At 50.5% G+C, this 12790-nt stretch overlaps 1 protein-coding gene across 10 annotated transcripts in view; it reads right to left on the bottom strand.

The window, feature by feature from the left end:
- The window catches only part of LOC137436384 (centrosomal protein of 170 kDa), a 121208-nt gene that overhangs the window by 71708 nt on the left and 36710 nt on the right, over positions 1 to 12790 (bottom strand). For 8 of the 10 annotated variants that reach the window (XM_068130103.2, XM_068130110.2, XM_068130111.2 and 5 more), the window contains exons 3-5: positions 11121 to 11210; positions 8931 to 9009; positions 2744 to 2802 (exon numbers count right to left, since the gene is read on the bottom strand). The exons of the other annotated variants lie outside the window; for them this stretch is intronic. In XM_068130103.2, the coding sequence (XP_067986204.2) occupies positions 2744 to 2802; positions 8931 to 9009; positions 11121 to 11210 (228 nt within the window). The remainder of the gene's footprint in view (positions 1 to 2743; positions 2803 to 8930; positions 9010 to 11120; positions 11211 to 12790) is intronic. 10 annotated transcript variants of the gene reach the window in all.

Genomic DNA, 12790 nt, shown 5'->3' with positions numbered 1-12790 from the left:
GATATACAGTTCATATTCTCAAACAAGGTGCCCATCTCTTGATATACAGTTCATATTCTCAAACAAGGTGCCCATCTCTTGATATACAGTTCATATTCTCAAACATGGTGCCCATCGCTTGATATAAAATTCATATTCTCAAACATGGTGCCCATCTCTTGATATACAGTTCATATTCTCAAACATGGTGCCCATCGCTTGATGTACAGTTCATATTCTCAAACAAGGTGCCCATCGCTTGATATACAGTTCATATTCTCAAACAAGGTGCCCATCTCTTGATATACAGTTCATATTCTCAAACAAGGTGCCCATCTCTTGATATACAGTTCATATTCTCAAACATGGTGCCCATCGCTTGATATACAGTTCATATTCTCAAACAAGGTGCCCATCGCTTGATATACAGTTCATATTCTCAAACAAGGTGCCCATCTCTTGATATACAGTTCATATTCTCAAACAAGGTGCCCATCTCTTGATATACAGTTCATATTCTCAAACATGGTGCCCATCGCTTGATATAAAATTCATATTCTCAAACAAGGTGCCCATCTCTTGATATACAGTTCATATTCTCAAACATGGTGCCCATCTCTTGATATAAAATTCATATTCTCAAACATGGTGCCCATCTCTTGATATACAGTTCCTATTCTCAAACAAGGTGCCCATCGCTTGATATACAGTTCTTATTAGACTCAAACAAGGTGCCCATCTCTTGATATAAATTCTTATTCTCAAACAAGGTGCCCATCTCTTGATATAAAATTCATATTCTCAAACAAGGTGCCCATCTCTTGATATACAGTTCATATTCTCAAACAAGGTGCCCATCTCTTGATATACAGTTCATATTCTCAAACAAGGTGCCCATCTCTTGATATACAGTTCATATTCTCAAACATGGTGCCCATCTCTTGATATAAAATTCATATTCTCAAACATGGTGCCCATCTCTTGATATACAGTTCCTATTCTCAAACAAGGTGCCCATCGCTTGATATACAGTTCTTATTAGACTCAAACAAGGTGCCCATCTCTTGATATAAATTCTTATTCTCAAACAAGGTGCCCATCTCTTGATATAAAATTCATATTCTCAAACAAGGTGCCCATCTCTTGATATACAGTTCATATTCTCAAACAAGGTGCCCATCTCTTGATATACAGTTCATATTCTCAAACATGGTGCCCATCTCTTGATATAAAATTCATATTCTCAAACATGGTGCCCATCTCTTGATATAAAATTCATATTCTCAAACATGGTGCCCATCTCTTGATATACAGTTCCTATTCTCAAACAAGGTGCCCATCTCTTGATATACAGTTCCTATTCTCAAACAAGGTGCCCATCTCTTGATATACAGTTCATATTCTCAAACAAGGTGCCCATCGCTTGATATACAGTTCATATTCTCAAACATGGTGCCCATCTCTTGATATAAAATTCATATTCTCAAACATGGTGCCCATCTCTTGATATACAGTTCCTATTCTCAAACAAGGTGCCCATCTCTTGATATACAGTTCATATTCTCAAACATGGTGCCCATCTCTTGATATAAAATTCATATTCTCAAACATGGTGCCCATCTCTTGATATAAAATTCATATTCTCAAACATGGTGCCCATCTCTTGATATACAGTTCCTATTCTCAAACAAGGTGCCCATCTCTTGATATACAGTTCCTATTCTCAAACAAGGTGCCCATCTCTTGATATAAAATTCATATTCTCAAACATGGTGCCCATCTCTTGATATACAGTTCCTATTCTCAAACATGGTGCCCATCTCTTGATATACAGTTCCTATTCTCAAACAAGGTGCCCATCTCTTGATATAAAATTCATATTCTCAAACATGGTGCCCATCTCTTGATATACAGTTCATATTCTCAAACAAGGTGCCCATCTCATGATATACAGTTCATATTCTCAAACAAGGTGCCCATCTCTTGATATAAAATTCATATTCTCAAACAAGGTGCCCATCTCATGATATACAGTTCATATTCTCAAACAAGGTGCCCATCTCATGATATACAGTTCATATTCTCAAACAAGGTGCCCATCTCTTGATATACAGTTCCTATTCTCAAACATGGTGCCCATCTCTTGATATACAGTTCCTATTCTCAAACAAGGTGCCCATCTCTTGATATAAAATTCATATTCTCAAACATGGTGCCCATCTCTTGATATACAGTTCCTATTCTCAAACAAGGTGCCCATCTCTTGATATACAGTTCCTATTCTCAAACAAGGTGCCCATCTCTTGATATAAAATTCATATTCTCAAACATGGTGCCCATCTCTTGATATACAGTTCCTATTCTCAAACATGGTGCCCATCTCTTGATATACAGTTCCTATTCTCAAACAAGGTGCCCATCTCTTGATATAAAATTCATATTCTCAAACATGGTGCCCATCTCTTGATATACAGTTCATATTCTCAAACAAGGTGCCCATCTCTTGATATAAAATTCATATTCTCAAACAAGGTGCCCATCTCTTGATATACAGTTCATATTCTCAAACAAGGTGCCCATCTCTTGATATAAAATTCATATTCTCAAACAAGGTGCCCATCTCTTGATATACAGTTCTTATTCTCAAACAAGGTGCCCATCTCATGATATACAGTTCTTATTCCACCATTTTAATATCGTAATATCAAAAGGTTCTGCAGTACACAATCTCGTACATTATGTAACCGTACAACAGTTTACGTACCTGCAGAGCCTCTTCCGGCACCTTGTGTTCTCCTTTTACCACGGTGTACACATTTGGATGTGCACAAGTATGTTAAGGTAAACAGAGTAGCAGCAACACCTCATATCTCACTGTAAGGTGAAGAACCCAGGTGTTCCTTAGAAAGGATGCAGCAAGCCAGTATCCATGTAACACAAAGGGTCGACATCCATAATCTCCAATGACCAACATTCATGGATAGCAGGGCTGACAGGATGGCCTTCATATGCTCACACATCATCTCAAGGCGGTCTAACCTGGGTTTGAATCCAGACCCAACTATAAACCGTCATCAAGGTTCGATAGTTACCAGCAGGCGCACACATGGACTACACCACACCTAAAAACAGGTATCTTCCACCTGCATGATTTGCAAGACGGACTTGGCTGATGTAAAATCGTGCACATGGGTTTTTAACCTAACTTTAACCTGACTCTCACATTGTTTAATTATTTTTTATTTACCATTTGTTAAATTAGTTAGTTAATAGTTTATAATACGTTAGTCGCCATGGCATGAAGAATTAAAAAACTGCTAAAGCTTGGGTTAGAGGTCGGTTATGTTCACCTTATGACGAGTCTAAACACACCAAAGGTGAACATGAAGTTCCAAGATCACATTAAGAGAGGAGTTGGTCCATAGCAAGGTATTGGTAAACCTTTAAGAAAATACAATTTCCAACTAATTTCTCAAATGAAAAACACATTGAAGAGCAAACCTTCTGAAACGGAACCTGAATTACCTATGTTCTTGACCTTCAAAGCAAGTTTGCCTTTAACCATTTACCAAATGTTTGCTTCACACAGTGCGTGTGCTGTAGCTCACCTTAACGACTCCTCATGTAGACAGACTAACCTCGGCCACATCAGCACCCACCTTCAGGCTGTGGATCGCATGTTGCCACTCTCCATGACAAGAGATGGATTAGCAATCCCTTGGGAGAAGGAATGGCAGCAACAATAACAATAACTAGAGTTCAAAGAGCACCTTAACCCATTTTGAGAAAAAAGGACATCTCTTGATATGCAGTTCATATTATGGGCACCTTGTCTGCGAACGGAAAATTCGATTGGTCGATATGAAGTAAAATACGCAATACTTATCCAAGTACTACTGTAGCGACCCATGGGTCCCCCAAAGCTCGAGACCAGCAACATAATCTCCTTGCCCAAGCCGGTGACGTAACCGGCGGACAAACCGCGGCGCCGAGGTTATAATTGTTTGCACCTGTCGGTCACATGACCACCAAAGCGTGCCTCGCCTGAGAGGCGTGGCTTTGGTTCTGACGTATGCTTTTTGGCTTGGATTATATGTATGCGAACCCGATAAACGGGCTACCAGAGTTCCCGAGTTAATTATACAATAAACATCTTCTCGGACGAGTTTGTGTCTTGTCCGTCACTTCGTCCGGCTCAAGCAGGAGCGCTGCTCCTTCAATGGTGACCCCGAGTTTACGACACGCGATGGACACGGCAGTGTCCCTCAAACTGCCCACTTTCTGGGAAGCACATGCCGCCGTCTGGTTCGCTCAGGCGGACTCCCAGTTCGCCCTGCGTGGCATTACGAAGGACACCACGAAATACCATTACGTGGTCGCCGCGCTCGGCTCCGTGACCGCCGCCCACTACCTGAGCCTCCTCCAGAGCCCGCCCGCTGACGGCAAGTACGACGCCATCAAGGCACTTCTTCTGGGCGCTTTCGCCCTCTCCCCGGCTGAACGCGCACGACGCCTGCTCGACCTTCCTGAGCTCGGCGATACGCGCCCGTCCGAACGTATGGACTACATGCTCGCGTTCCTCGGCACCCCTCGGATTTCCTTTTCCGAGAGCTTTTTCTCCGCAGGCTCCCGGCCCAGGTCCGGGTCGCCCTGGCAAGCACGACCATCGCGAACCCCCGCGACCTCGCCAGGGAGGCCGACAAGATCGATTCGGCAAGCCAGCTCGTCGGAGCGGCGAGCCAGCTCGTCGGGGTGGCTGCCGGGAGCCCGCCCGCCGCCCAGTCGGCGCCCGCGGTGCAGTTTCCCGCCCACCCGCCCGACGCCCGCGGCGCAGTTTCCCGCCCACCCGCCCGACGCCCGCGACGCAGCTTCCTTCCCGGAGGCCACCGGGCCGGCGCGACAGGCAGCGGCGACGCCGCGTCGCCCGGTCCCGAAGCGTCGACCGGAGCCCCCGCCAGACCCGGCCTGGTGTTATTTCCACGCCAGGTTCGGGCGGCAGGCCCGATCATGTCAACCCCCGTGCACGCTCGGCAAGTCGGGAAACGGTCGGGCCGGCGCTCACTACCAGCCATGAGCGCCGGCCGTTCCGGAAACCTGCTATTCATCGCGGAACAAGCGTCGGGGCGGCGTTTTCTCTGCGACACCGGCGCTCAGCTGAGCATCATTCCCGCTTCGGCGGAGGACAGGCGGGCCGCCATTTGCGGCCCCTCCTTAATCGTGGCCAACGGTTCCGCCATCCGCACCTTCGGCCCACGCTCCGTCGCCCTCCGCTTCGGCAGCCAGCTCTTTCGCTGGGAGTTCGTGACGGCGGACGTCCCCATGGCTTTGCTCGGTGCCGATTTCCTTTGCGCCCATGGGCTGCTAGTCGACGTTAAACGTCGGCGTCTCGTCAACGCCGAAACTTTCAGCTCGTTGGCGTGCGCCTTGAGCCGTTCCGCGCCCACCGAGCTTTCCTGCGTCCTCCCGGTGGCAGACGACTTCGTGCGTCTCCTCGCGGAGTTCCCAGCCCTCACGCGACCGACGTTTTCGGCCGTCGCGGTGCGTCACGGCATCGAGCATCATATTCCCACTACGGGCCCGCCGGTGTACGCCCGAGCTCACCGTCTCGACCCAGCCAAACTCGCCATCGCCAAGGCCGAGTTCGCCGCGCTGCAGCGCCTCGGCATCGTGCGGCGCTCCGACAGCGCCTGGGCCTTGCCGCTGCACATCGTCCCGAAGCCGGGGGGCGGATGGTGGCCATGCGGCGACTACCGCCGCCTCAACGACGCCACTACCCCCGACAGGTACCCCATCCTGCACATCCAGGATTTTTCCACCCGGTTGGCGGGGCGGACCATTTTTTTCAAAAGTGGACCTGATTCGGGGGTACCACCAGGTGCCCGTCCGCCCGGCCGACATCCCGAAGACGGCCGTTATTACACCTTTCGACCTCTTCGAATTCCTCCGGATGCCCTTCCGCCTCAAACGCGGCACAGGCGTTCCAGCGCCTGATGGACGGAGTGCTGCGCGACTTGCCGTTCCTCTTTACCTACCTGGACGACATCCTCGTCGCCAGCACGTCCAGAGCCGAGCACCTCCTCCACCTCCGGACGCTGTTCGGCCGCCTCAGCGAGCACGGCTTGATCGTCAACCCGGCCAAATGTCACTTTGGTGCGGCGACGATCGACTTTTTGGGCCACCGCATCACCCGGAACGGCGCCGTGCCGCTACCGGCCAAAGTCGAGGCCATCGCCGCTTTCCCGCGCCCCCGCTCCGTCAAGGCGCTGCAGGAGTTCCTCGGGATGGTGAACTTTTATCACTGCCTCGTGCCCCGAGCTGCGCAACTCATGCGGCCCTTGTACACCGCCCTCCGCGCCAGCCGGTGAAGCGCGACGTCGTCTGGTCGACGGACATGGACGCTGCTTTCACCGGCGCGAAACGGGCCCTCGCCAACGCCACGCTGCTGGCCCACCCGGTACCCCATGCTCCCATTGCCCTCACCACGGACGCCTCCGACTACGCCGTGGGCGCGGTTCATGAACAATGGGTAAACGGGGCCTGGCAGCCGCTCGCGTTCTTCAGCCGGCAACTCCTGCCCAACGAGTTGAAGTACAGCACTTTCGACCGCGAGCTCCTCGGGCTGTACCTGGCCGTCCGCCATTTTCGCCACCTCCTGGAGGGCCGCCTGTTCACGGCCTTTGTCGACCATAAGCCATTGATTTTCGCCATGGCCAAGGTCACGGAGCCATGGTCGGCCCGCCAGCAGCGCCACCTCTCCGTGTCGGAATACACCACGGACATCCGGCACGTCGCCGGAAAGGACAATGCCGTGGCCGACTGCCTTTCTCGAGCCGGCGCCAACGCCGTCCACCTCGGCGTCGATTTCGCCCTGATGGCGACGGACCAGGCCACCGACGGCACGGTGCAGGCGCCCCGGGTGGCGGACACGGCCCTCCGCTTGGCTGAGGTCCCCTTCGCGGACACGGTCCTGCTTTGTGATGTCTCCCAAGGCCGACCTCGCCCCGTTGTGCCGGTCACCTGGCGGCGTCGCATTTTTGCTTCGCTCCACGGCCTCTCACACCCGGGCCGGAAGGCGTCCCAGAGGCTGGTGTCGGCACGTTTCGTCTGGCACGGGTTGCAACGGGACGTCCGCGACTGGGCCAACGCCTGCACACCCTGCCAGCGGGCCAAGGTCCACCGTCACACCCAGGCTCCGCTGGCTCCTTTCACCGTGCCCGAGCGACGTTTCGACCACGTCCACGTGGACCTGGTGGGTCCCCTGCCCCCATCGCAGGGGTTCACCCACCTGCTTACCATGGTGGACAGGACCACCAGGTGGCCGGAGGCCGTGACCCTCGCCTCCACCACCACCGCCGACGTGGCCCAGGCGTTCATCGCCACCTGGGTCGCGTGTTTCGGCGCACCGGCAGACATCTCGTCGGACCGCGGCCCACAGTTCACGTCCGAACTGTGGGGTGCGGTCGCCCGCACGTTGGGCGTTACCCTGCACCGCACCACGGCCTACCACCCCCAGGCCAACGGGTTGTGCGAGCGGTTCCACCGCTCCATGAAGGCCGCACTCATGGCCGGCCTCCAGGATGACGGCTGGGCCGACCGGCTCCCGTGGGTCCTTTTGGGCCTCCGCACGGCTCCAAAGGAGGACCTCCAGGCGTCCACCGCCAAGCTGGTGTACGGCCAGGCCCTCCGCGTCCCGGGCGAGTTCGTGCCCGACCCCACCAGCCCCTGGTCCGCCGCGCGCCAGCGCACGGACTTCCAGGATGCCGCCCAACGTTTCGCCCCGGTGTCCACGTCCCGCCACGGCAACCCCCAATCCTACATCCCCCCAGCTCTCCGCACGGCGGAGTAGGTCTTTGTGCGCCCGACGCACCCCGGGGGCTGCTCCGGCCACCATACGACGGACCCTTCCGGGTCCTACGACGGGACAACAAGTCCTTCGTCATCTGCATCGGCGGCCGGGCGGACCGGATTTCGGTGGACCGCCTCAAGCCGACCCACATGGACGTCAGCCAGCCGCCACGGCTGGCTCTCCCACCGCGGCGCGGCCGCCCCCCGTCCACTGCACCCCCCGCCCGGCCACCCGCTACCACACCGGACCCCCCCCCCCCCCCGCGACCAGCCAGGGGTCGTTTCGGTTGGGTCATCCGGACCCCCCTCAGGTTGACCTTCCTGGACCAAGTCGATTCTGGGGGGGGGGCGTGTGTAGCGACCCATGGGTCCCCCAAAGCTCGAGACCAGCAACATAATCTCCTTGCCCAAGCCGGTGACGTAACCGGCGGACAAACCGCGGCGCCGAGGTTATAATTGTTTGCACCTGTCGGTCACATGACCACCAAAGCGTGCCTCGCCTGAGAGGCGTGGCTTTGGTTCTGACGTATGCTTTTTGGCTTGGATTATATGTATGCGAACCCGATAAATGGGCTACCAGAGTTCCCGAGTTGATTATACAATAAACATCTTCTCGGACGAGTTTGTGTCTTGTCCGTCACTTCGTCCGTCTCAAGCAGGAGCGCTGCTCCTTCACTACTAAGCTTTTGGGGTTTTGAAGGAATCAACAAGGTGATTTGTGGTCTACAATGTTCACGTATATAATTCAATGGAAATAAAATACAGATTTTTAATATTGTCGAATTTTCAGAAGTTAACCGCCGTTGATGCAGCGTCTTTTACACCAACTTATTTAACACGTTACATTAGTTATTCGTCCCTGTTGTTTGTGTCCTTTATAATGTCCTTAAAAACAGCAAGTTTCCTCTTTGGAATGATTTTCAATTTTATTTGACTGTCAGACAGACAAAGTGAGCCAATTGCTTTTCGCTTCGCAAGCGCGAAGTAACAACAACAACAACAACAACAACAACAACGCAAAGGAATAAATGAGCCTTGGTAATTGCTGCGCAGATCCGAAGGGTTTGGACAGGGGAAGTTGGGAAATATATATATAAAAAGGATATCAAAGCCAAAGGAAATGACTTGTCCAACTTTTAAAGACATGTACGTTTGTTCAGGAACCCTCTCGTTGTTCAAAAATGTCTGTGGAAAGAAAAGGAGAAATGGCAACACAATCATGGGCAATTGTAGGATAAATCATATGATGTTTGAACAGAAGATCATCTGGAGTTAGGGGACAAGAGGAAGGAATTCAGAATTAAAATTGACAATACAACAACAACAACAACATGCATTTTAAGGCCATGTTCCCTGCTAGAGCGGGGGTTAGCCTTGCGGTCCCCATGACAATCTTCTCCATTTTGCCCTATTTTCTGCATCTCTCCTTGTTAACCCCCTTGCCCGCATTTCTTCTTCCACCATCTTTAGCCAAGTCTTTCTCGGTCTTCCCCGTCCTCTACTTCCTTCTACATTAACTTCCATCACTCTTCTCAACCAGTCACTTTCATCCTTCCTCAATACATGACCAAACCATCTCAACCTGTTCCTCTTCACAGCATCAATCACAGGCAATATTCCCATCATCTTTCGCAATTCATCATTTGTCTTCCTCTCTCTCAACGATACTCCGCACATCCATCGAACCATTCGTATTTCCACCCTTTCCAGCCTTCGTTGCTGCTCTACGTTCATTACCCATGTCTCGCTCCCATAAATCATAACACTTCTCACACATGCAGCATACACCTTTCCCTTCAGCTTCAGCGACACTCTCCTCCTCATCAGCACGCCACTCAGTTCCCGAAACTTCTTCCATACACATCTCACTCGAGCAACCGTTGCCGAGTCTGATCCACCTTCTCCATTCAGCATGTCTCCGAGGTAGCAAAATGTTTTCACACCTTCCAGCTTCACGCCGTCTCCAAGATCCAACTCAACATTTCCTCCATCTGCAGCTCCCTCTGTGCACACCTTACATTTGAATGTAGCTGCCACACTGGTTAATGACCCTCTCAGACCACTACATTTTTGATGAACCCACTCAGCACACATTGTACATTGAATGGAGTTCACTCCGACACCCTTCCTGCACACAGCACACGGCCACTTCCCAGTTCTTTCCACCTCACCACATGCTTTACCACTTGCCAACACCTTTGTCTTTCCGATATTCACCTTCAGACCTTTTGTCTCCATACATTCCTTCCACTTGTTCATCTTTTCCTTCAGTCCATCCATACTTTCCGCAACTTTCCGCATCCATACTTTCAGAATTAAAATTGACAATATAATCTTATTTTATTTAATCCTCATTTATCCGCGTCACTGGGAGGTCTCGACGGATGGTTGAGTTGGTCTTCTCTTACTCAACAGAGAGATACTGTAGTTAGTGGCCTTGTAGTCTTTTTATTGGCTCTTTTACAATCTCACTCCTCCACCCGACTCCTGACCTTGCAGATTGGAGGCATTTTACTATAAATCCTTGATCCCTTCCCGAAGTCCAGGCTTAATGCTCACCTCCATTTCTCGCTTATGGAACAATTTGTGGAGGCGGTGCTGTTGAGGCCTTCAAGTCTGCATCCCGACGCTACCTCGTGGTCTCTCATCACACACTCTCTCTACCTCTGAATATTAGAATCAGTTGCACCTTGTATCCAAACAAGGCCATTTTTGCATGAACAGGGGAACTACCAGGTCAGTTTTGTTTAAATTGCACAAGCCGCTGCTCAGGTAGCTGCACAGCTCTCGAGGTATTCTGCCAGGCCACTTCTAAGCTTTACTACACTGCTGATAACCTTCACCTGTAACTCCTACGTTGATGTATCCGTATGTTATCGCCTTCCTGTCATGCCTTCACCCCACTTCTGTTGACCCTTTAACTTGCGTCGATCTGCTGCTCCATGAGCCTCAACACCTGCGTTAAAATAAAACTTGAAAAACACAATGTCAATTACATTAAATTGGGAGTTAAATAATGGGCTCATTATCTCAATTTCAGCATTATGGTAAACAGAAAAAGGAACTGCCACCCTCTCCAAACCTAAACATTACCCATAGCTAAGCTAAGGTAATGAATCCGCATTAATTATTAAAATGAAATTTCACGTTCACAAGAATTTACGAAATCAAACTTTTCAATTTACCACGTGACATAACCAAATATCATACAGCTCGGTGTGTAAGACAACCCAAGGAAATACGTAATTTTTCATGAACCAAAGTGTAAAATGGTCGTTTTGAAACAACCCACTTACCCCGTTCAGGCTGCCGAGGTCCTTCAGAGAATGTTCATCCGATATGGGGTCGTAGTTGATGACCGCGTGCTGTTTGTCCACACTTCGGGACTGTATGCATGTACACACGCGTGTGCGGAGTAATCAAACTTCCCAAAGAGACTGCAAGGCTTTTCATTGTAATAAAAGGTTAAAAAAAAAAATCACTTCCATCAAGAACAAGCTAACCTTATGAATGATGGACGCCAAGGATTCACAAATCAGAAAAAACAACACCTTAGGTCTACAACAACCGTCTTCGGGATATTAGAACTTTAGATTTTAAAAGGCAGACTACTCAAAAATATTGTTACAGATACGACTTTGATGGTATGGTGGGCCGAGCGGGATGGCCGCCGTATCCGTACAAGTTACCCCGATTGCACCCGGGGTTGACTAATCGCGCTATGCTAGACCAATGAAGGAAAAAGAAGACACACGGCTGGAATTAATACGACACGACACCAGGGATACGGTTCTCAAAGGTTGTTATTACAATAATGCGGAAGGTTTAGATTACAGGGACAAGAAGGAAACATAGGAAGGTGGGCACTTAAACACACTTATATTAACCCCAACGGACGACAGATAAACGGGACAAGGCTCACTCACACGGGGTTTGATGACAAGGAAAGCGGGTAGCGATCGCTCCAGGTGCGCCTGGGCTCAGGGCAGGATCACGTACGGTCCAGTTTAAGAGATGCGGTGGAGGTATTGCAGCGCTCGAGGGGTGGCGACTTCTCTCTCCAAGCTGGGTGCGCATCTGACGTCACATCCGGCGCGGGGCCGCGTATATCCGGCGGGGAGTGACACGCCCTCGGCTCGTTAGCTCCGCCTCGTGGAATCGGCACGTTGCTTCTCATTGGGTGCGTGCGGGGGGGTTACTGGCTCCGCCCCTGACGAGGAGCTGACAGCCAGCCCCTTCGGGGTAACGCCGTGGAGCGTATGGTCAATGGCGCTAATCGAGCCGGTGTGAGGACGCATCCTCCCCCGCTCCGCCGCCATCTCCTCTGTTGTTGTAGTCGTAGTTGTAGTTGTAATTGTTGTTGTAGTTGTTGTTATTGTTGTTGTTTGGGGAAGAAGATGGGAGGAGGTATGGGAAAGGTCCTAAACTCACTACTGATGCCATATAATCACATTCTGGTGCAACGAAGAGTCATAATTAATGGAAACGAGGCCTTAACTGACATAGAATAAGAATAACTAGGAAGATGTCCGAAAGTTGTCTACGTGTGGTGCGGTGGACCTGGGCACGACATTTAATGGGGGAATAAGGGGAAGGTCGGCTCTACTGATTGTTATTTACATGCAATGGGACTAGGGAATGGGGGATCGGGGAAAGTTGGGGAGTATTGGAGAAAATAGGGGAATATTTACAAGCGGATATGGAGGCCAAATTCCATATTCGCAACATTGCACCCTTCTCTACCCTCGGGGCGTCCCGACCCGATAAATTTTTACCTACTTTAGTGTGGCACGCAATGTAGTTCCCTCTACTATTAACTCTACCCTGAGTGCGACAGTTTTACAGATATTCACAAATGAGTAAATATGTCCCCCTGCGACGTTGCACCCTTCTCCTCACAGAAACACACCCACAGGATAACCGAATCCGGAAAGAATCCTCAAACTAAACATACAGCCGGTAGGGA

The sequence above is a fragment of the Myxine glutinosa genome, chromosome 11, assembly GCF_964187855.1.
Source record: "Myxine glutinosa chromosome 11, kmMyxGlut1.1, whole genome shotgun sequence".
In the NCBI taxonomy this organism is placed as follows: domain Eukaryota; kingdom Metazoa; phylum Chordata; class Myxini; order Myxiniformes; family Myxinidae; genus Myxine; species Myxine glutinosa.
This window is presented reverse-complemented; position numbering and strand designations above follow the sequence as displayed.